The sequence below is a fragment of the Lygodium microphyllum genome, chromosome 17 (genome assembly GCF_053477565.2).
Source record: "Lygodium microphyllum isolate KBCC chromosome 17, Lygodium_microphyllum_v1.1.10, whole genome shotgun sequence".
Lineage (NCBI taxonomy): Eukaryota > Viridiplantae > Streptophyta > Polypodiopsida > Schizaeales > Lygodiaceae > Lygodium > Lygodium microphyllum.
Genome location: NC_141151.1, coordinates 518,429 through 543,503, shown reverse-complemented (window position 1 = coordinate 543,503; position 25,075 = coordinate 518,429). Strand labels below are relative to the sequence as shown.

The window sequence follows — 25,075 nt, the reverse complement described above, 5'->3', positions numbered from 1 at the left end:
TGCAATGTTGTGCACTGTGATTACTACTTCATGCTTACAACCAAGCACTTATTGACACTAGTAAACATTCCAACAATAAAGCTTTCACCTACATACTCTTTTTAAGTGAAGCAAGTTTTGCATTTCCCCCTTTGGTATCCAAATTGGGCCCTTGGAACGGATAGAGTTTTTCATCTGTGCTGCATAGTTTTTACCCCATTTGGGATTTTCAACATATATCTTGGTCTTTGTGTTTGAACCCAAGAATCTTTATATGTATTATAGAAATTTAAATGAAACAAGCACTTACCAAAAATTCATGTGTTATATGACACTAATTTGAAGAACCAAATCTATCCATGGACAAAACTAGGATTGACCTCAATGCAAGTAAAGATATTGGGTGTTCTCATTAAAGTTACTTTATGTTGCAAAATATAAAGTCAATATTAAATGAAGAGCTCCATCTCTCAAGAGAGTTTCCCATATTAAGGAGTCTACCAACCCATTGCACGTATGTCAGCAAACTTCCGAGTGTATGAAGATGCGATTGAGAATTTAGAATTCATCTAGAACAAAAGTATCCAAACTAGTTTAGTAGTTGCCTGCCTATTTCAAACCATGATCATCATCCAACAGCCAATACTGGTAATCAGCAAGAAGGTTTTTTGAGCTAGCACATGAAATTGCAAAAATGTATACAACTGTCCATTTTAGAAAGCATATCAAAATCTATAAGACGTATGCATGAATGTAGCAGGACTACAAAAGCACATGCATGCACTTGTATATGCACATATACACATCTAAGCAAATACATACATGGGATAGACCCATCAAAGGGACCTTTGCTTTGATTCGTACTAATTGAGTTCTGACACAGCAACATAAAGAGGTTTTTCACATTTTGTGTGGAAGATGAGAACCTGTCTGAAAACAACAATTGATGGTCTAGTTGTCAAATAAGACTAGCATTGCTAGAAAGAAGAGGATGATTTTCCATCTCATTCTTCATTGCTCTGCCACAACCCTGGTTATTACGCTTGAACTATACATTGGAATGTTATATAGATCGAATGTGATATTGAATGCGATATAAATTGTACCAGATATTAGTGTGGGTCTTGATGGCAGCTGCTGCTTTGTTACTGGTATGGTATCTGGACAGCCCTCTCCTTTTCTGCGTCTAATAGTACAACAGCTAATTCAATTGTACACGGGCCTCGCTCGTCTTGATCAACTGAGCTCCCCACCATAAATACTGTCAAATGAATGGCACCATGAAATAAATGCAGTGCCTATCAATCTTTGCATAATGAACCACCTCCCATGAATCATTCATGGTAGCTGCCTTGTTTTTGGAATCAAAACTCACAAATTTCCTGAATGGCTGTGCAAGCCGTTTTGCTGAAGTGGTGCAGGCTACATGAAGTTTGTCAGGACATATTCTCAGAAGTATTTGTATTGAACTCCCATGGGCAAGTAGAAATAAGCTCTAGCTCCAAAATATTGTTTTAAGCTTCAGTAAACCAAGTATACATGAGCTCTATGATAGAATTTCTGCCAGAATGCACAAGAGTAGCATTAGTAGCACTGCTTGAACATAAAAAAGATAATAAACATGTATAAAATGCCAGTATGTAGTCTGTGTACTGTCAGGATTGTCATGATTGATAGTATGCTTGCAGAGGAGGGCCTGTGGGTACATGATTTGGATGAATACATGTGCATATGGATGTAGTACAATGCAGGAATAGGTGGGAAAATCGAACGTATGTGGATGGGTTGGTGTGTATGAGGGTGCTGTGCACATGTGCAACAACTGAGAAAGGCAGTTGGACGAACCTCTTAACTCTTCTTCTTGTTCTTCAGTCCTTGTAGCTTTCTTTGTCATTGCCATTTCTTTTATTTCATGGACCACTAGTTTTGTCAATAGCAACCCCGCAATCAGAGAAGAAAGTGCAAGCATCATGAACACACCAGTCCAGCTTTGAAGGGCAATGTAGCCAGTCAAAAAAGGACCTATAGCTGCTCCAACTGACCCTGTGCCATCAATGATGGCAGTGACAGTGGCTAGTGCCTTTGCATTACCCTTCAATGAGCTGTGACTGCCAAGGTCAGCAGAAACTGCAGTTGTTATGAGAGCATATGGACCATTCACAAAGATGCCAGTTAAAATCATCAAGCCAACTGCATGAACCAATGAAACACTGCCATATACACGAAAGAGATACAGAGAAGGTATTGCACAGTCCACCAAAACAACTGCAACAATAGCTTTGACATTGAACTTGTCTGAGAGATGCCCTGCCAGGATTCCACCAATCACTCCACCAATATCAAATATAGTTGAGAGGTATCCAGCCATTTTATCAGAAAGCAATCTTCCCCCTATCTCTGCAAAATTTTAAGACGAAACTTTTAGCAACCTGTCAAATGCTGCACACCATGCATCCTAAAAAGCTAATATTGGCAGAAATTTCACATTGCCCTGAAGTCTTGCACATCAGCAGAAATCATTTGACACTATGCCATTAACAACCAAGTCACAAGTATGTACCACAAATGTTGAGCTAAAAATGCATTAGCCTGACTTAAAACGCCCCAAAACACACTTAATAAATGAAGAAACATTTTTATTTTAAAAAGGAATGCGATCCTAGAGAGTAACTATGTCCCACATAATAAACCCTAATTTGGGTGCCCCCAAACTTTCTATAAATAGGCATGTTGCGCACCACTCTCCCTCAATCTTGTTTTTGCAAGTTTCAAGAGTTGTATCTCCGCTGCCCACACCCCGTTCACAGTGAACATCGCAGTCAGAGCTTCCCATTGCCGTCTACATCCATCTGGTCCTTGATTCCAACCTCTTCCACCATCTTCTCATTGTCACCTATCTCCTAGAGCTGTCGCCATCACCAAAGTGCTTGCATTTGCTATATCAGGGCATCCACACACAGTCGCCATCATTTGCATCCTGTCACCATCAATAAGAGCTATCACCATCATCTTTTTGCCTAGGTTTGGTATTCACACCCTGTGTTTGCAGCGATTCTCTCTCTTCCAACAGTTGTCGTCATGATCTACACTGTTGCCATCATCCAACACCTGTCACCCAACATCAATCAACATGCACTTGCTTGTTCCTTCCCTTTGCACAGTCGCCAAGTATGGACTCTTAGACCCGCATTAATTAATACCTAGTCTCTAATGTCACCACCGACATTAATGGCCAATAAATTGGTCTAGGCCCAAAATCTGACACTAAGTACCACATAGTACCTATCAGACATAACTTATTACAACTTTTGCCTTTGGCAACAACTAATGTCTCAAGGTCCTAGGTTTCACGCTGAGAAATAATTGACTTGCACCTCCCATATGCAAGTCACATTAGCACATTTGATTAACTTTTAATCAAATGCTAAGCAAAGTAATAAAATTTCACGTCCTTGTGACAGACCACCCCTTGAAATCTCTGCAATCATCCCCAATTGCACTACATTGTGCCAAAGGAAAAGCATACTGCACTGGAATTTACATAAGGCATCGCAGTCACAACATTGGTCACTATTGTCTAACCATGCCATATGTCCCCAACTTGCTGAAAATTTCCAGCCAGCATAAACATATTATAAAACTGAAAATCAGTCCAAAACAATTGCTAGAAACCCATTGGATGAATCCATAACTTAAGTTTCTCAACTGTTCCAACTTCAAAATCATACTAAAGCATATTCTCAGCTGAAACTATGGCTGAAACTATCAATGGCATTTACTAACATGCTATTGTCCATGGAACCAGTTGTAAACCATTGAAAATTGAGTATCAACTGATAATAAACTTATCACTTTCTGATCTGAGAACTGATCACAAACTACTGCAAATGTGACCCCAAACTGATCCCAAACTAATTGCAAAAACTAATCAATAACTAATACAAGAACTGATGCAAAACTGATCCCAAAAGTGACCATAAACAGTTCTCAAACTAATCAAAAACCGAGCTGAAACTGATCAAAATTCGATCTCAAAATTAAGGCAAACACTCTAGCCCAATTGATCTCAAACTGATGCAAAAGTATAGTCTTAGAGACACGGGTAAAAAACCATACTCATTTGCATACATCTCATAGTGATTAGTATAGAGTAGTGACCTCATGGCAGACATACTGTTAGCACAACAATATCTTGGATGCATGCTGAATACATCCGAGATCCACTATATATGAGAGTTATCCACAACTGGCGGAGTGAAAGTGCTACCTCCCTCTTAAGCATCAGCAAGCAATACTCCGAACCCCTGCTCTATTGAACCTATCTGAGTCCAAACTGAAGTTGACTGTACTAAAAGGCATCTAGGTAAAGCTGCGACAACTGAGGATAGTCTGCCAAGTCCTCCTCTTCCATCCACTTTACATCTACTTGTGAAACAATGCTAAAATTTCACCAAGAAGCATATGGAAACTTTACCTCTAACTTTACTTGCCTCGAAACCTCCACTAGGTTGAAGGCCTTTCTTTCCCTTAAGCATTGCGATGCGTTATACTTTCACACTGCTACAATTCCAACTTAACTAATACGCAACATTGCATCGAGTTAACTAGCCCCTCATATGTACCTGACATGCTAGGAGCACCAAATGCATTAGGAAACATTCTTGTTTGCATACTTTGGACCATTGCAATGTGACTGTGCATGGAAATTTACATACTATCAGCCATACCAAGACACAATTATGTTATATGTATTACTAGTTGCATTTTTCCTCATGACCAACACTATATGGAGCATTAGTATGATGAGCATAAATATCATACGAGTTCCAAACATAGTGGATTGCATATATGCATTGTCAAACTTGCCACTTTGTGCCCCAGTATCATGCCAACATTGTTACACATGGATTTATGCATTTTACCAACCATACTCAAATACATTGGGCCTTGTACACCGTGCATTAGTTGCTGCATATGATAAGGAGTTGTGTCATACATCCCCGTATGCAGTCCCTTACCCACCATAGCATGGAAACTAGTACCACCACCAAAGTAACTTGGCTGTTCTATCATAGCATGCATGCCTTGTTGTCCAAAAAGCATTGGATTGGCACTTCCAACTTGGCCTTGCATATGTATCAATTGCCCCACTGGCATCATTTGCTTATGCTCACTACCCATGTTTAAAACATCATGGTGTTGTATTGGCTCTTCCTTTGGTGCATCTTACTGTCCTAAAGCTCTTGAAAACAATTTTCTCTTCTTGCCTTTGCGACCCTCCTTTAAGGGATTTAAAAAGTGCATAGACTGAGGATAATTTGCCAATTACACAAACATTTTAGCTATTGTCATCAACTGATCTTTAAAATGGTCATCAAATTCCTCTTGCTCTTATTGGCCATCAGCTTCTGAAGGCCTGGAAGGACCCATCTCTTGATCAATTCCCTCATTCTCAGCTTCTTGCCCATGCTTTGTGCCTTGTCCAAGATCAAGCATTGCATTTTTCCCAACACTTTGTGAATTTTCAAATTGAGAAGCAGCATCCTTGCTTGATCCCATCTCACTATCCAAAGACATTCTTTGACTTTCAATCAGATGCCTTCAATCCACCAATTCAAGGGAATCGAGGGTATCCCCACGATGGAACCATATAACCAGCCTTCCTCCTTGAATAGGGTGGTAAATAACATAATTAAACACTAATTATAGTAAGCATAAAATTCACATAAACTAAAAATGCATACTTTACCACGTTAATCTTCGACATTGGACACCCGGTTGTCCCCAAAACTAACACCCCTTGCGATATTTCTTTATCTTATATTGCAAATGAAAGGAATACAACTGAGATCCTCTAATCTCCTCCACTAATCCAAGTGCCTCTTGCTATCAAAATTGACTAGCAAGCCTCCAAACCAATTTGCCCCTTGGTTTGCTCAAGGATTAGCCTTCCTCTTGCTCCTTGAAAGACAAATTCAACCCCAAATCTGATATCAACTCGCTTAGCTCTTGAATCTCCCTCAAATTCCTCAATTTCAATTGCTGTAATTCACATCCTAGGCCCTCAATTTTGAGAACGCATCTCGAGGCAAATGTCAAACCCTAATTTCTACTGTAAATTAGGATTTACAATAGAGATCGACTAAAATCTCTTCCTTTGATGGCTTAAACTATTGAAAAATGCTGAGATAACTTGAGAGATGGCTAGGGGATGAGAGAGAATGCTGTAGAGAGAAATTTTAGAGTTTCATCGCAAGAAACACTGAAAAACTACTACTGCCCTGCTCAAATGGCCATGGAAACTATCACCTACAGCTTAGGACCACCAGGAAAATTGCTACCCCCTCTTGTATGCTATCATTTGTACCAAAAGGACCTTGGGCTACTGTCATCTGCTCCTCCAAACTGTTGTCACATGCTGTAGGACTGATCCGTGGTGACTACAAATCACATCAACCACCTCTCCTTGCTCTCTTACAGTCTCCTCTCTCACAATGGCTGGAATAGACTTTCACCAACCCCCAAAAACGTTTTTCCCACTTGCATGGGCAAGTTTTGCCAAGTACTAGCCTTCTGATCCCATTTTTCAACATTATCTAACTTTTTAAATTATTTTTCAAAATATTGATTTTAAAAATTATTTTACTAATTATTCTAATGCTCAAAAACTTAATTTCACTAGCCAATAATTAAATTAACTAAGCCAATTTGTCTTATGTTCATGTGCAAGGATTGAGACAGAGTGCAAGTCAGATAAAGTACAAAGTTCAAAGTAGAAAGAAAGAGAGCATGACACACAAAATGTTTTTTGGTAAAATGACAAGATGTACCACTTTAGGTTTTGATAATATATATAAAGTACAAGTGTAAGAATGCATGCACACTTGAACACCGTAAAAGGTATGGTGAGTCTTTATTCCCAACAGCCTCCCACCTAAAGGCAACGTGCTTGAAGGTAGAGAAAAGAATCAACTAAGTCTATGTAAGTACAAAGCTGAAATACAAATATACTATCCAAGTTTCCAAAACCCATCATCTGGTAGCAATGAGCAAACCAGTCTGCTGAAAGACCCTTCATAAGGACTGCGTGCACACCTGAACGCCGTAAAAGGTATGGTTAGTCTTTATTCCCAACAACCTCCCACCTAAAGGCAACGTCCTTAAAGGTAAAGAAAAGAATCAACTAAGTCTATGTATGTACAAAGCTGAAATACACATATACTATCCAAGTTTCCAACTCCCATCATCTGGAAGCAATGAGCAAACCACTCTGTTGAAAGACCCTTCGTAAGGTCTACAGAATTATCATCTGTATGAAGCTTGACAAGCTCTATGCTCTTATTGTCAAGTACGTCCCTGATAAAATGATACTTCATCTATAAGTGCCTTGTCTTTGCGTGGAAGATACGATTCTGTGCTAGCATGATAGCACTCTAACTGTCACAATGAAGGATAGAAACCTCTATAATACCAAGCTTTATCACCAAATGTGAAAGCCATAAAGCCTCTTTGCATGCCTCAGTGGCAGCCACATACTCTGCCTCTGTAGTAGACAATGCAACGCACTTTTACAGCCTAGATATCCAAGAGACTGCTCCCCCTATGAACGTGAACACATATCCTGAAGTAGACTTCCTACAGTTAGGATGACCAGCATAGTCTACATCTGTTAAGCCAATTACTTCTGCTTCCCAAAGAAGATACACAAATCCCTTGTGCCCTTAAGGTATCTCATGATACCTTTCATAGCTTCCCAATGTTTTTTGCCAAGATATGCCATGTACCTTTCACAGCTTCCCAATGTTTTTTGCCAAGATATGCCATGTACCTGCTAACCACTCCCACCGCAAATGCAATGCCAGGACATATAGCAACTATAGCATACATCAAGCTACCAACAGCTGAAGCATAAGGGATCTTGACCATCTCAGCCTTTCCATCATCAGATGTAGGGCTATCATCTGCACTAAGTTTCACATATGGAGGCAATGGTACACCCATAGCTTCCCCCCCCCCCCTCCCCTTCCATATTGAAATGTTGCAAAACCTAGTAGCATACTCTTTCTGGGATATCTATTGGTAAAGAAGTCATGGATACCAGTGTTGTGCTAAGAAATACACTTAGCCACTTAAATAGCCCCAAAACATGCTTTTTTAGGCTTATTTTAGCCAAAAACCCTAAAACGGGGAGCGGATCGAGAAAGTTAAGTGAGAGAGCATCTAGAACCCTAATTTTCTATAAATTGGCAGCCAACCCTCCACTCTTTTACAATCTCGTTTTTGTAGGTTTCAGGTGTTACCAGCTTGTTGCCCACACCCCGGTCACAGAGGATATCTCAGCCCTTGCTGTCCATCACTGTTTCCTACAGTCTGGCGCCTGTTTCCAGACCTCCACACGCCGATTGCTGTTGTTTCTACCTGGCGACTAACTACTGTTCATCTGCACTGCTATCGTAAAGCCTACCACGCCAACAAACTGCTGCATTTGCAGGCTCCAGCTGCTGCCCTGACAGCTTTCTCTCTCCTGTCTGCAATCGCTGCAATCTTTCTCTCCTACAAGCTCCATTTTTAGTCTTTCTCTCTCCTGCAGGCTCCGTTTTTAGTCTTTCTCTCTCCTCACTACTATCTGCATCAAATCCAACTTCTTACTGCTGCGTTTGCTGGTGTTTGACATTCAGAGGCTGCCTTGCTATGATTCGGGATCCGTTCAGAGTACGACACACTCTCCAGCTCATTACCCCTGCCCTGATCCTAGAGATACAGGAGTTCGAGGTTCAATATTCATTCACTGCATAGTGTATTTGCTGCATGAGCATCGTATTATTAGTAGTCATATCATTTCATTTATTCACTGTTCATTGTCTCTGAGTTACTCTAACCCTAACCCTAACTGTGTTCTTTTTATCAGTCTGTGCTTTGTTGTACGGTTTCTGTTTATGTTTCTATGTTAGGGTATTTTTCTTGACATGGTATCAGAGTTTGGTACTCTCTAAGAAACCTAGGCCTTTGATCTGAAAGCTCTTCGCAAGAAGCAAGAACAACAGTAGATTCAAATGACTTTGAATACATCAACACCGATTCAGTCTCCAGACCAGCCTATGCCGAGAACCGAGCGAAAGTGGACCGATCAGCTTGCTCCACAAAGTTCCGACATGGTGGGAGAAACATCTGAGTACATGGAAGAAAAGATAGGCAAGCTGACCTCTGAGGAATATAAACTGATAGCCTATCGACAAAAGAAGATTGAGGAGCTCGACCGAAGGATTGCCCTTCAAGAAAAGCTTCTAAATGAAGATATGCATGGATTTCACTCTTCAGATGTTGCACTAAGTCTAATGATGTTGCAAGGCCGTCGAGACCTCCATCAAGGATGGGCCCCTCTCTTAGAGAGCAAGATCCGGAGTGTGTTCCATTTTTTCAGACTCTTCCGTCCTCTCCGGTGCAAGGTACTTTTGATTTGTCTTTTGTGCTTTCAGTCTTTAAATGATAAAAATGAACAAAAAGAATCTGCACCTCATACACCTCACTTTCAAAACCCACCCATCCGACCACATTCTTCCGCTGCTTCACCACTTCCGTTTACACCATTTACATTTCCATTTCAGACACCTCATGTCGCACCGCACATCACACCGAGGGGTTATGGAAACATAGGCACATTCTTTAGGACCTCATCCTTCCCTCAGTCGCGTTGTGTTCCACCTACCTCATACACACTTTCGGGATAATTACAGCCTGGGTATCCCACTCAATCTCTCCCGAGTGTGGATCAGTTGCCTCCACAGTTTGTCTCCATGGCATTGCCTAGTGGATCTTCTGGTCATAATGTTGTGTCCCAGCCTTACTTTGGACAAGGCTACTGTGTCCCAATGCCTCCACCTACACCGGCACCTTATATAAACATTCATGTTCCAGTGCCTCCGCATCAATCGGCACTTATTAGACACTCACAGCCTACTTCTGCCTACCCACCTCTTCCCCCTCCTTACTCTTATCAAACACTCTCACCTCCACCATCTTTCCCACCATCATATTACTCCACCCACCCGACACCTCATGGTTTTAGCTCATCTTCTGCCAAGAATGCATTTAATGACAAGACTCGTTTTAACGAGTCAAACTTTACTACTTGGTCAAATTTGATGAGACATGTCCTTGATTTACAGAACCTATGGGATCTAGTACAGAGGTTGGAACCCCAACCCGATCCCGTATTTGTTCCATACGAGGTCGTCTACTCATGGAAGGCTAGGAATGCCTCCGCTATTGTCGAGCTAATGCAGGGCTTATTGCTAGAGTTTCATTCTCAGCTTCAGCATTTTGACTTAGCATCAGAGCGATGGGCACACTTGACTGAACACTACGCGGTTCGAGATAGGACCCGTCATATTAATCTTGACCATAAGCTTTAGCTTTTCAAAATCACTGACCGGGATGACTTGAAAGTCAAGTTGGCTGAGTATCGGCATCTCCTCGCTGAATTCTCCACTACGGGGACTCCCAAGTCCTCTGACGATCAGGTCACATTGTTCCTAAATAACTCCCCAAGAAATACTTCAATTTTGTGGAAGGAATAGTTTCAAAGCCTACCATGCCTACATTCTATGAATTTGAGTGTCACTGTTGCGTTACGCACGGTTGTTCAATCAATTTCATACGAATTCCTCTTCAAAGGGAGCTCTTCTTGCTCATTCTCAGAAAGGGCAACAAGGGAAGAGCAAACCAAACCAAACCTCCACTCAAAATCAAAATCAAACTCAAAAGCTAAATCAATCTGGGGATTCTTAAGAAAACTCCCAATCACACCTCAAACCTGGGTGGCAGAATGTACCTAAAAAGAATAGGTATTATCAACATTATCAAAAAGCTGGCCATTTTGACGACAAGTGTCGATCAAAGGCACGAGGCACAGCACCAAAACCTAAGTCTCAAACCCCCGCCCCTCAGTCGGGCAACCCCTAGCAGGGGAGACAAGGTGATGGCAAGGGGCAGTTTAAAGGTCAGACTCGCACTACCACCGCACAGTCATCTCAATCGACAACGTTCTCAACTCCAGAGGGCTTGTCTGACTGGTCTGCAAAGGCCCATATCGTCTCCATAGAGACATCAGATGCGAGTCTCGTCCACATCTGTGAGTTGCCTCCCGATGAGGTTACTACAGAGGCCCACTCATCACAGCCGAGCACTTCAACTCCGGTTTGGATTGTGGACAATGAAGCTACACATCACATGACTCCTATAAAGGACATTTTCCGTATCCGAGCCCCTGCAGCCGAGTGGATCCGTGTAGAAAACAACTCCTCGATCAAGATTCAGACTCAAGGCTGCGTCAATTTTGCCAGTGACAAGGATCCGGATCTGGCTTCGCTGGACAATGTATATCATGTCCCTCAACTTGGGGTGAACTTGTTATCTGTTCAGCAGCTTTGCCGGTTGGGGCGAGCAGTTTTCTTTATATCGACCACAGTCGAGGTCCTTGACACTCTGACTGGTTTAGTGATTGCTCGCGGTAAGGCACAGCCTAATGGCCTATACCACATGACACACTTTCTGACCGAGCCGACCACAAAAGGCTCCGTGTTCCATAGCTTCCAAGCCTTAGCCACATCTCGCGAGCCTACGCAAAATGAGTGTCTTTGGCATTTTCACTTAGGGCATCTTGGTTATGACTCACTTTATGAGTTGTCACACCATGAGCTGGTTGAGGGCCTTCCACGCCTGAAGCTAGCTCAAGATGTCTGTAAAGCCTGTCAGCTCAGGAAGCAGCACCGTACTCCATTTTCTCAGCAATCTACACATAGAGCTGAGGATCCTCTTAGACTGATTCACGTTGATCTTCGTGGGCCGACATCCACTGCTGCTTTGAACGGCGCGCTGTACTTCTTTTTTATGGTGGATGATCATTCTCGATACATGTGGGTGTACTTCCTCAAGCATAAGTCAAATGCTTTCACATATTTTTCTGCTTGGGTGCTGCTGGTTCATAACTAGACTGGTCGTCGTATTGGATGTGTGAGAGGTGATAGTGATAGTGAGTTTATCTCCGAGTTTTAACAAAAGCATGGCATTTTTCGCCAGCTCATCTCTACCCACTTCCCCTCTCAGAATGGAGTCGTAGAGCATAGAAACCGCACAATCATGGAAATGGCATGCTCTATGCTGTTCGCAGCAGAGCTTCCTGAGCGCCTTTGGGTCGAGGCTATTAACACTTCGGTATACATCCTCAACCGGTGCCCGACTGCGGCTCTTCCTCAAAAGACCCCGTATGAGGCATTTTTTGGCTCTCGGCCCTCCCATTTCAGAGTCTTCGGGTGTCATGCGTGCACACACACGCCTAATGACAAGATAAGAAAGCTTACTCCCCGAGCTAATCTCCTTATTTTTGTGGGATATTCCTCTGAAGCGAAAGCCTATCGTTTGTTCGATTCTCGGACAAACAAGGTGATTGTTAGGCGAGATGTCATCTTTGACGAGAGGGATATTCTGCAGTCTTCTGCACCGGATTTTGATCCGCTTCCTTCTTTCACATCATCAGAGATCGTGCCTACTGAGCCTAGTCTACTTCCCGCTCCTGACATTCCCGTAGATTCTTCACCTCCCAGACCCCCTTCGTGAGACCCATTACCTCGCTAGTACCAGCAAACCATGCGGGATTCGGGGATCCTGCCACCGGATTCCACTCCGGAGGGACCTAGAAGATCTGCCCGCCTTGCTCCTCATGCATCATTTGCATTGTTGTTTACAGTTGATTACATAGCGCATTCTGAGCCGAATACTTGGCAGGAGGCTCTTCAGCACCCTCAATGGCGAGAGGCCATGGAAAGGGAGCTAGAGAGAATTGACCGAAATGAGACTTGGACATTGGTGGATCGTCCGAGCCACAAGAAAGTCATCGGAACAAAGTGGATTTTTTGGACAAAGCTAAAAGTTGATGGGACTTTAGACAAGTACAAGGCTTGCCTTATAGTGAAAGGGTTTCGACAAAAGCACGGCATTGATTATGAAGAGACCTTTGCCCCTACTACACGGTTGACTTCCTTTCGGTTGCTACTCGCGCTCGCCACACACCACGGCTGGCCGATACATCAGATGGATGTCAAGAGTGCCTTCCTGAACGAATACTTGGAGGAGGAAGTCTATGTGGAGCAGCAACCGGATTTTCCCTCAAGGAACCCTAGGGATACGGTATTCCGCTTGCAGAAAGGTCTTTATGGGCTGAAGCAAGCGCCGCGGTCTTGGTTCCATAGAATGGATGAGTTCTTACAGACTCATGGATACCATTCTACCCCTTATGACCCGAACTTATATGTTCGATCCACTCCAGAGGGGGTTAGCTATATCCTGCTATATGTTGATGACTTACTCATCACAGGTTTAAATTCTACTGCCATAGCGGAAATTAAGGCTAAGCTTAAAGCTACATTTGAAATGACAGACCTTGATTTGTTGTCTTATTTTTTGGGGATGGAGGTAGTTCGTTCTGGAGGATGTATTTTTATGTCACAACAGAAGTACGCACTTCAACTTGAGAAACAGTACACTTCGGATCAGACACGACCAATGGCCACGCCTATTGATCCTACTGTCCACTTGTCGAAGGATACCCTAGGACAGCCGATGCACACACCTATCGTTCTGTTGTAGGAAAACTTCTTTGGTTAATTCACACTAGGCCAGATTTAGCTTACTCACTTAGCATACTCAGTCAGTATTTCACAGCACCTAGGATGTTACATTGGATTGCATGTCTTCGTGTGTTGCGTTTTTTGCAGTGTACTTTTTCTTATGGCTTGACATATGGTTCCGGTTTATGTTTGCAGGATACACTGATTCTGATTGGCAGGAGATCCTAACACTCAGTGTTCCCATAGCGGCTACCTCTTTACCTTGGGCACGGCTCCCATTTCTTGGTTCAGCCGGCAAGCAAGAGATGATAGCGGCTTCCACGGCTGAGGCTGAGTACCGCGCTCTCTTCAATGGCACCATCGAGGCCATCTACCTAAGGAGTTTACTGGCGGCACTTCATTTTCCATGTGACTCTCCCACAGTTGTCTACTGTGACAACCAGAGTGCCATTGCCCTTGCGGGCAATCCGATCATCACACCACAGACACGGCATGTGGGAGTCTACTTCCACTTTTCCAGAGAGCAGGTTGAGCTAGGCACTATTCGCCTAGAGTTTGTGCCTTCATCAAATAATTTTGCAAATATCTTGACCAAAGCGGTCAACCAGCCGGTTCTTCAGTACCTGCTACCCAGGATTGGCTTGGGTACACCCTTCCCTACTTCTTCAACTTGACAGGGAGAGGGTGCTTCCCTCTTGCTTTCCCTTCCAGTTTGAGAGGAAGCGGCTCCTACTCTTGATCGCGACAATGATGATGCTTACAGTTTTTTAGACATTGCATTCACTTATTCTTTTGTATTGTATTATGGGCATTTGTAACTTCATCTGCAATATCAAGATGACCTGATTATAAAAGGACACTTGGACAAGTGAACACTTCCTCTGCGAGGGCACTATCCCAGTGGCACCGTTGCATAGCATATTGTATGAGCATGACATCTTGTATCTCCCTTTGCATTACCCTATGCATTGGCATTCTGTTCATGTCAACATGCATCTGCGCGCATTTATCCATTTTCGGTCTTTTTGAGTGGTCGACTCTAGGATCCACCATATTCGTAGCATAACACATGGCATTTCTCCTAAAGGCACTTTCCCTGTCCTTGCTTGCTTGCTTGCTTTGCTTATCTTGCTAAGCCCACCGTTTTTTTTTGCCTCTCACATTCAACACATGATTGGCACATACACTCACTTTTATCATCCTTAGGCACTGATCGCTAGTTTTGTAAATAACTTGGGCTTAAAACTCTCTTTATCTTTTCCTATCTGTGACTTAATTGGCCGCTGCCCCTATATTACTTATGTATTTTCAAAACACTTTTCAAAAAGAAAAAACAAACAAAACAAAACAAACAAGTCCATTGTTGATTCCATCCGCCTTTGTAGGCCTTGGTAGGCCCTTGGACAGCCGACAAGCACCCTTGGTTCAATGCCCTGACCTCTCTAGGGTGATCACTTGGGCTCCCTTGGTAAGATATCCATCGCCTCTGTAGTCTTGGTAGGCCACTCGGTAGCCAACGTGCACCTTTTGTCCGATGCCCTGGCTGCTTTGGGGTGGGACACCTTGGGGTAAATCAAAATTTAGGCTGGCCCACTTCTCTTGCTCTATTTTGGGCCTAAGAGAGGGTGTTGTGCTAAGAAATGCACTTAGCCACTTAAATAGCCCCAAAACATGCGGGGTGTGAGGGCAATGTGAAGCACGAACCGCAATGTCCGCCTCAAGGGATGGGAGGGTAATGGGAGGATTGGAAGTGAGCTGCCAGTGGGAGAAGGATGCAACTAGCAGTAAGAGGTTGCAACTAGTAGAAAAATGCAAGTAAGAAGAGAGAGACTAAAAACGCAGGCAACAGGATAGCCTGCAGGAGAGAGAAAGACTAAAAATGCAGGCAGGATATCTTGCAAGAGAGAGAAAAACTAAAAACACAAACAAAACAGCTTGTAGAAGAGAGAAAGAATAAAAACGCAGTCAGCAAAACTGTGATGATGTGGCAGACTGTACAGCATCAAGTCTGCACAGGAACAGTAGTCGCCTGCCTAGAATCAGCTTCAAACTGCGTGAAGAGGGATGGAAATCAGGCGCCAACTGATGGAGACAACAATGGACAGCTTCGGCTAAGATGTCCTTCGCAAATGGGGTGTAGGCAATAAGCCGAAACACCTAAAATCTACAAAAACGAGATTTTGATGCAGCGGAAGAAGAAGAGAAGTGAAAGTCGAGCCCACCACCGGTTTTTGCCTTCATTGGAGTGGAGGATCTTTGCTGTTGTTTGAGCAGATCCAGCTCTATACCATGTCAAAAGATGACATACCAGCGAGACAGTAGGGTTTGTGGGGAGGAACACGGAGTAAACTCGGCAAATATGGAGAAGAGAAGAGAAGAGAGAAGAAACTCTGATGAATGGAATAATGAAGATCCGAATCATGGAGTGAATGTGATACAAGGGACCAAGGGTGCCATAGCACAAGGAAGATGATGAAGACAACCATGAACCACGAACCACAATGTCCTCCCGAAGGGATGTGAGGGTAGTGGAGAGGCTGGAGAGAAGAGGTGACGAACCGAATGAATCAGCCGTAAGGAATGAATGAGAGTGGCCTATAAATAGGCACAGTCAGTCTAGGATGGCGTCCCTTTTTAGGGCTGCAAACCCTAAACGCAAAACGCAGAAACGCAAAAACGCAAACTGCAGGTGAAGGATGAAGGGTTTCTCAACATAGGGAACTATCGCCAGCAACCTGATGATGAAAACACAGGCAGCAAGAGGTGTTGAACAGGCAAGCGAGGCAGATGCTGATCAAAACGTAGAGTATGGAAGCCAAAAACTGGTCACAATCAGGTTGACCTGAAGCACTCGCCAGGGCAGCAGAGGGGTAAATCAGTCCTAAAATCAGCAATAAAACACAGCACAAGGTGTACACAACCTGAGCTCTGATACCATGTCAGAAGTGGTGCAGCAATGGAAGCATAAACAACATGCTGAAATAAACTGCTGAAACATAAGACAAGATAAAGAATGAATGAATGAACACAAATACAGATGAGAACTCAAATGTATACTGGGTTTATAGAATCCATATCAAATACAAGACAGCAGCATACAACAGTGAGTCACTAGCTGTGTAGGCACCCCGGCACTGGCTCCTCTCTCCCCTGAAGAATCCACGAGTGACGGCTGAAGTATACAAAGAGGAGGAGGAGCCCAGCAATATATAGGCATAAAATGGGGGGAGCAATAAAAGCAGTCGACCAACATTTAATGCTGGTCAGCCAGCATTAAATGCTGGTCAGCCAGCATTAAATGCTCCCCAGCCCTAAAAAGGGCATCAAAAAATGCCAAAAAAATACTACATGAAATGCCACAGCCTCTGCAGCACAGACTCACACCTGAGCTAACCAATCTGCTAACAGGAGGTTGAAGAGCTCAATGAAATACTAGTACCACAGTAGATTTTGGCACACAAAGAGAGGAAGATCAGGGGTAAGGGTTCCAAAAGGTACTTGGTGAAGCTTCAGACTTATTCACCAATGGATGCCAAATGGATGGGGGAGGATGACTTGACACACCATCCTCAATTGTTGCAACTTTACCTTGATGCTTTCCAGTTAGAGCCGACTTTAGTTCGGGCTCAATCAAGCTCAACAGAGCAGAGGTCCAAAGTATCACCTGATGCTTGTGAGGGAGCTAGCACCTCCACTCCTCAGTAATGGACACCTCTAGAAGTAGTGGATCTCGAATATATTCAGCATACATTCAAGGTATTGTAGCTGAACAGTATATTTGCCAAGGAATCACTATTCAGTGTACTAGTAACTATGTTTGGTATGCAAATCGGTATGGTTTTCACTCCAGCTCTGAAATTGTGCATTTGTATCCCTTATGCTCGGTGTGTGACCAATTATGCTTGGTATGGCATTGGTTTGTCAGAGTGCAACGATGCGGAAGCATAGGACAAAGACACAGAGAGAGTGAACACAGAGAGAAGAGAGAGAGAGAAAAGGAGACAGTGTAAATGCAGAAAATCTGCGGTGTAGTATGCTGTATAAGAGTGCAGAAATACACAAGGGGGCAGAGGAAATATCTGCGTATGTCTCTGACTTGATGACCTCGATCTCTGTCAGCCCGAGCACAATCTGTCTCAGCCCACAAATCTCAAGATCAGAATCTGAAAAGATGAATACTGGAGTGTCCACAAAGCCGACTATGAATAGCCAAAAAAAGTCACCATTCAGAAAGGCCGACTTCACATCCAACTGATAAATAGGCCATCTCCTATGGCCAGCCAAGGCAAACAGCTCAAATAGTTGCCATACGAGCAATGGGGGCAAAAGTATCATGGAAATCGATGCCTAGGCGCTGAGCAAAACCTTTAGCAACAAGGCGAGCCTTGTGCTTATCCAAAGAACCATCGCTAAGATACTTGGTCTTGAAGACCCACTTGACACCAATCACCTTCTTGTGAGAGGGATGAGGCACAAGAGACCAAGTGTCATTTCTCTCAATAACCTCCAACTCAGCTTCCATGGCCTCCGCCAATGATCAAACTGCAAAGCCTCCTTCACTGAAGTGGGCTCTCAATCCTGCATAAGGCCTCAAATGCAGCCTTCCTCCCCTTCAAACAACAATAACCTGCAGCAAATTCACAGATTAGACTCCTTTCCCGCACGCCCACGCTCACTTCAGCCTTGATACGATGCGCAGCCCTCCCGCTCGCCCTCGAATCTTGGAAATGCAACCTTGTGTCACGCTAAAATCTCCTCTTCAAATAGGTTCAGCCCTCAGTTAGTCCATCTTCACCGCTCTGATACTATGTCAGAGTGCAACGATGCGGAAGCGTAGGACAAAGAATGAGGGAGAGTGAACACAGAGAGGAGAGAGAGAGAGAGAGAGAGAGAGAGAGAGAGAGAGAGAAGGGGACAGTGTAAACGCAAAAAAACTGCGGTGTAGTATGCTGTATAAGAGTGCAGAAATACACAAGGGGGCAGAGGAAATATCTGCGTATGTCTCCGACTTGATGACCTCGATCTCCATCAGCCCGAGCACGGTCTGTCTCAGCCAACAGATCTCAAGATCAGAATCTAAAAAGATGAATACTGGAGTGTCCACAAAGCCGACATAAATAGCCGAAAAAATAGGAATTCCCAGCACCAGGTCAGCTGCATTTGCATTTAATGCAGCCGACTGCATGAAAACTGGCCGACTGCACAGCCCTGCTGACTTGGCATCTTGCCTGCTGCCATACGCTGCTGACATGGCATTCTGCCTATTGTCGTACGCTGGCCGACTGTCCAAGAAATGACACTAGCTAACATGGTTATGCTTAGTGTAGCATCAATTAATGATCATCAAGGGTTGATTATCAAATGTTAGTTTTCAGCATATGATCATTAATATTCAATGGTATTCAGCTGGTTTTGTGGACAGCAACATGTCTTATGATGCCATTGATGTTTCAACCATGGTTTATGCTTGGTTTTCTCTATACTATGGTTTGGTTTTGCAAGATGAGTTGAGCTCATGAGAAATGGACATGTCACATGATAATCTAGCAATGTTTTTGCGATTCTTTGTGAGTCTTATGTTATGTTGTGTTGGCTGGTAATTTTCAGCATATGTTGGGCATATGGAATGGTTGAACAGCAGAGCACAATGTTGTGTTGACTATAATGCCCTATGGAAATCCCAGTGTAATACTTTACTTTTGATGCATTTGGCAATGCAATCGAGGACGATTGCAAGGATTTCAAGGGGGAGGGCTGTCATGAGAACATGTGTTTTTGAAACCTCACTTAACATGTGGATTAATTTTTAATCACATGATTAAGTAAATATTGCAGGTGTGAGGTGCAACTGGGGCTAAAGTAAATTTATGAGCCCGAGACTCGAAGAAATCACGGGATGTCAAAGGCAAAAGTTGCTATAAGTTATACCGCACGGGTACTTAGTGGTATCTGGTGCCAGTTGGCCTAGGTCATTCAATTGGCCATAAGTATCAGTTAGTGACACTAGAGTAGTGGCATTTAATGGTACCTAACGCCAATCTAATGGTCAAAGATGGCGTAGAGACACTCGAGAGTGGAAGATGCCTAGCCAATTTAATTATTGGCTAGTTAGATTATTTTTTAGGACATCGAAATAACTATCAGATTAATTTCAGTATTTAAAGACTAAAAATTAATATTTAATCATGGATAATGTTGGAAAAGCCATTTGGGAAGGCTACCACTTGTCAAAAATGCCCATGCAAGACTAAAAAACGTCTTTAGAGGTTGGAGAGAGGCATTTTTAGCGTATTCAGCCTCCAAGAGAGAGTGAGGAGATGATGCTAGTCTGATTTGCAACCATTGGAGGGCCTTTTGAGGCAGCCAGAGGTAAGAGAAGACCAATCAACATGTGACAACATCTACAAGCTGTTGAGACAAGGCAACAGCAGTAAATGACTGATTTTCTTCAGTTCTTTGTATCTATAAGCTATTGTGGCAAGGCAGCAACTGCATTTGATTGATTTTCAATCATTCTTCGCAACAAAACTCTGAATTTTCTCTCTCTACACCTTTCTCTCTCATCTCCTAGCTATTTCATAACCTTGCTCTGAAGATCTCACCATTTGGACCCTTGGAGGCTAAGAAATTGCAAATTTATTTGCTGTAAATCCTAATTTACAACAGAAAATTAGGGTTTAGCAACAACCTTGGGAAGCATGCCAAAAATTGAAAGCTTCAAGACTTGGATTTTTCAGGGCTGAAGGTGAATTTCAGCTAAATTCAGGTGAAAGACTAGTCAACCATTGAATTTGGGATATTTCCATCGACTATGAAGTGGGTGAAGGCCAATTAAGTACCAGAATCAATGGTCAAAATAGATTGAAGACTTACTAGACACTTGGACAGCAAGGGAAGTTTGGAATGTGAAGGGAATCGGAAGAATCCCATAGTATCAACTTCTTCTTCAATAAAGCTAAAGAAATACCAAAAGGGGCGTCAATTTTGGGACCAATCGTGTATGCATTGTCCAAGATCAATAGGTAAATTTGTATTTTCAGATTTGCATTAATTGTTTGCTACTGTAATTAAGTTGTAATCACGGATTTACCACCCATCCATAGAAGGAAGGCTGGTTACAACCCGCCTTGTTGCTAAAGGTTTTGCACAACGCCCAAGCATTGATATCCATGATACTTTTGCCCCTACCGCTCGAATAGCTACTGTTTGTGTAGTTCTTGCCTTGGCTAGCCATAGAAGATGGCCAATCTATCAACTAGCTGTGAAGTTTGCCTTCTTGAATAGGGAGTTGAAGGAGGAGATCTATGTTGAGCAGCCTCCAAGCTTTGGTTCTTCTGATGGTGAGGTATACAGGTTGAGGAAGGCTCTCTATGGCCTTAAGCAAGCTCCCCGTGCTTGGAATGAAAAGATTTACTCGTTTCTCCCAGAGAAATTGGGGTATTCAATGTTCCAAAGCAGACCCCCAACTATATGTACACACCTCAAGTGAAGATAGTATGTTGTTTGTCCTTTATGTGGATGACTTGATTGTGACAGGTGACCATACTCAAATAGTCGAGCAGACCAAGGCAACACTTCATGAGAAGCTTGAGATGACAGATATAGGACTTCACTTCTTTCTAGGTCATGAGATCTATCAGACTCCAAGGGGGATCTTTATTTCCCAGTAGCAGTATGTACAGGAGCTCTTGGCTACGTGTGAGATGGAAGGATGCAAGTCTCTTACAACTCCTATGGACCCGAATTGGAAGGCTACAACTCATTCCGATTCTCCTTTGGCAAATGCTACCCGTTATAGGCAATTGGTTGGCTTCTTGATCTAGCTTCTTAATACCCATTTTGACTTATGTTATGTTGTAGGTGTACTAGCCAGATTCACGAGTGAACCCAAGATGGTGCATTGGCAGGCTGCTCAAAGGATTTTACGGTTCCTACGGGGGACTCTTAATCTTAGGATCTATTATCCAGCAGGTACAGCTACTACAAACTTGGTACTTACAAGATGGAGTGATTCAAATTGGGCTAGTGATGTGGATCATCAGAGATCCACGACAGGTTATTGCTTTACCTTAGAAGCTAGTGTTGTTTCATGGAGCAACAAGAAGCAACCCACGGTTGCCCTCTCTACGACTGAGGCAAAGTATCAGGCAATATCTTTTACATGTGAGACAGTGTGGCTTCACAAGCTCCCAAAGGAGCTTGGCTTCCCCCGCAAACAAGACTTACTGTTCTACAATGCGACAATGAGAGTTGCATTGCCTTGGCCAAAATCCTCTGTTTCATGCTCGAACGAAGCATATTGAGATCCAATACCATTTCATTCGGGAGAAGATTCTGGATGAGACCATTGCCCTAGTCTATTGCAAGACAAAGGACAATCTCACAGATTTGTTTACCAAGGTGCTTCTCCAGGCTTTACTTCAACAGCACTCCAGATTCCTTAGCCTTTTGCCGTGTCCAGGATTTGAGAGGGGGTGTTAGAGCTGGACAATTGGTCAGTCCCTGGACAAGTAGGAACAGTAGGCGCAACAAGGCAGATGACACGTGGCAGGTCAGCCAGGAGCAGGTGACACGTGGCAGCAGGTTGGACAGGCTGGTCGGGCAGCACAGCTGTCAGTCGGCTGCATTTAATTTAGCCGACCTGGTTTTTTTAATGATTTCCTAATGGCCTATTTATTGGCCCTGATTTCAGCAGTCTTCTATAGTTGTTCTCTCTCTTCTTTCTCTGTTCACTTTGTCTTGGTCATTCGCTTCCACATTGCTTCACTCTGACATTATAGAGGTTGCTTCACCACAAGCTTCTAAGATCCTAGCATCTTCAAGCTTTTCCCCATATCCTCCAGCCATTTCCCAGCTTACCCCACTTAAAATAGGCATATCATTACTTCCAAGGCTAAGTGAGTCATTTTACTTCTTGTGCAAAAAGAGCCATTTGTTGCAACTACCTGTTTATCAGCCAATAACCTCTCTCTCTCTCTCTCTCTTCTTTGTTAGCTTCCTTTGTTGCTTCTTGTGATGGATATCCCAGATGGGCTGGTTACACCACTAAAAGGAGAAAGCTCTCACAAAATTACAAGTGCAAGGTGACAGCCCCATCCATACAGGGGAACACCTCCCTTAGACTAGTCACGGGGTCCCGCATCAGCCCATGGTCGAGGACAGAAGGATATTAGATGCAAAGAACACACCAGAGAAAGATTATAGAGATTTGTGGTCAGCACAAGCAACGCTTGGTAGCACTAAGAGACCAGCCAAGATGCTATCTATGCACCATCTCATCAAGGATGGTATATCATAACCACAGGTCCTAACTGAATGGAGTTAGATAGGATTGCCTTACATGGTTGTATCCTTCAATCCTCGGACACATATAGTAGCTTGTCACTCGGTGACATAGCTATCCATTTAATCCTCCATCCACCCGCTCCTTTTATTCCTCCATTAACATTGTATTGTCCATCACTTTACACTATAATTCACATATCACACTTTGTATGGTACACCTTGATATCTAGTGATTACTACCCATTGTACATGGTTTTTGGCTCATAGGCCATTTTCAAGCACAATAGACGTTGATCTCTCTCTCTCTTTTGTTTTCTGTAATCAAGTGGCTACCCTAGTAGTAAGCTACTTATTTTATTAACCCACTGACCCAGGCGCTCTCTCTCTCTCTCTCTCTCTCTCTCTCTCTCTCTCTCTCTCTCTCTCTCCACACACACAGAGTATGCATTGATACTACAGCTTGCAAACCAGAACACAAAACAAGAGATAGGTTGATATGGGCTGCCTTACCAGTGTGTCTGATGTAAAAAGGGAGCCAATACAGAAATGTGTAAGCCACCAACTTGACAAAAAATAGAGATATTGCAAACACAGCAACTCCAGGAATTCGCCAAGCTTCAAAGCATCCAATTGCCTGAGCATTTGTAGGCATTACTTCACCACCAGCTTCTAAGATCCTGGAATCTTCAAGATTTTCACCATATTCTCCAGCCATTTCCCAGCTTAACCCACTTGAAACAGGCATATCATTACTCCCAGGGCTAAGAGAGTCATTTTCATTCCCATGCAGAAAAGAGCCTTTTGTAACTACCTGTTTGTCAGCCAATAACCTCTCTTTCTCATCCTCAACTGCTTCCTCTACTTCTTGTGGTGATGGCAATCCCAGATGGGCTGGTTCCACCACTAAAAGGAAAAAAACCGTAAGCCCACACAAAATTATGGCGAGAGCAGGAAAAAAGAATGACCAGCCCCAGCCATATTGTAGAGCAGCAGCAGCTACTAAAGAACCGCAGATGTTTCCTACAGAAGCATGAGCATTCCAGATACCCATAACAAGACCCCTTTGGCCCTTTGCAAACCAGTTTGCAACAACAGCAACTACAGCTGGCCATCCTATGGCAGAAAGCAAGCCTGTGACAACTTGGACAACGAAGTAATATGAAAAAGAATGAACATTCCACCAGTAGCCAAGGCCAAATAACAGAACAAATATTCCACTTCCCACCATTCCAAAAGTCAAGAACCTTCTCAGGTCAAGGCGATCCCCTAAAGCTCCTGTGAAATACATGCCAATGGCATAAGATGCTAAGAAAGCCATGTCAATTTCACCAAGTCGAGCCTCACCAAGATCTCCACTAAAAGGATCCCATCCTATTGATGCCTCTATTGCTGGCGAAGGAGCTGAATACTCTTTCCGAGAAGTTGCCTCGGGGTCCATGACACCCTTCACAATACTCAAAGGTTTTCGAGAGGCGTGAAAGCAGGCATATGCAACAAACGTAAGAACCAGCACCAGCCTTCTGTACTCATGAAACCCAAAATCCTTTCCGAACACTCTCCAAATGAAATAGATGCCTGCAGGAACGTTTGCACTCGTCAGAGGCAATGCATGTTCATCCATAGCTTACAGAAATGCGTTCTGCTAGCTTCAGTGAGTGATTATCTTGCTGTCATAGCATGGCAGCATCAGACATGTACTTGTGAAGCTTGCCCGCACATAGAACCTCCGGATTGCGACAGGGTGCATAAAAACTTTGCAGGAACAGAAAATCTGCAGGAAAGCTCATGTCAGACGTGTAACATGAGCTAAAAAACCTCCAGATGTGGGAGCCTTCATTCTTATGGGTGACTGAGAATGCAACAATTACCAAGCCTTCTCATGTCCAGAAGTGGTTTGAGGAAAAATAGTCCTTTGATTTCAGCTTTGAGGTGCCACTCGGACCCTCCCGAGGAGGTGCCGGTCTGAGAAAAATCCTTCCTTTGATTTCGACTCTGAGGAATCACAGCAGTGACCTCCAGTTTTGATCGATGGAAGGAGCGGTGGGGAAGCTTTTCTGGGCAGAGCAGAACAAGCAAGGACCTATTGCATCATACAAAGTCCTGATCTACCGACAAATACCTGTCCTGATCTACAAAACCAGGCCGGGTCCCTGGCACAAAGAACCAAATTAGCTATATCGGTGCCT

The 25,075-nt window shown here is 43.4% G+C and overlaps 1 protein-coding gene across 3 annotated transcripts; it reads right to left on the bottom strand.

Annotated features, from left to right (window-relative positions):
- Nucleotides 1-638: 638 nt before the first annotated feature.
- On the bottom strand, nucleotides 639-25,075 carry LOC148021487 (putative glycerol-3-phosphate transporter 5). Of its 3 annotated transcripts, XR_015694332.1 has the most exons (5): nucleotides 24,758-25,075; nucleotides 23,400-24,660; nucleotides 1,825-2,376; nucleotides 1,355-1,539; nucleotides 639-1,240 (listed from the first exon to the last, which is right to left on the bottom strand). XR_015694332.1 is itself a non-coding variant. In XM_087696883.1 (4 exons), exons 2-4 carry the CDS (start codon nucleotides 24,508-24,510, stop codon nucleotides 1,526-1,528), a joined length of 1,677 nt encoding a protein of 558 aa, XP_087553009.1. In that variant the 5' UTR covers nucleotides 24,511-24,660; nucleotides 24,758-25,075; the 3' UTR covers nucleotides 640-1,525. The 3 variants fall into 3 exon arrangements, 2 of the variants coding, with proteins under 2 accessions (XP_087553009.1, XP_087553010.1); XM_087696883.1 differs by having other exon boundaries at nucleotides 640-1,539; XM_087696884.1 differs by lacking the exon at nucleotides 24,758-25,075 and having other exon boundaries at nucleotides 640-1,539; nucleotides 23,400-24,751.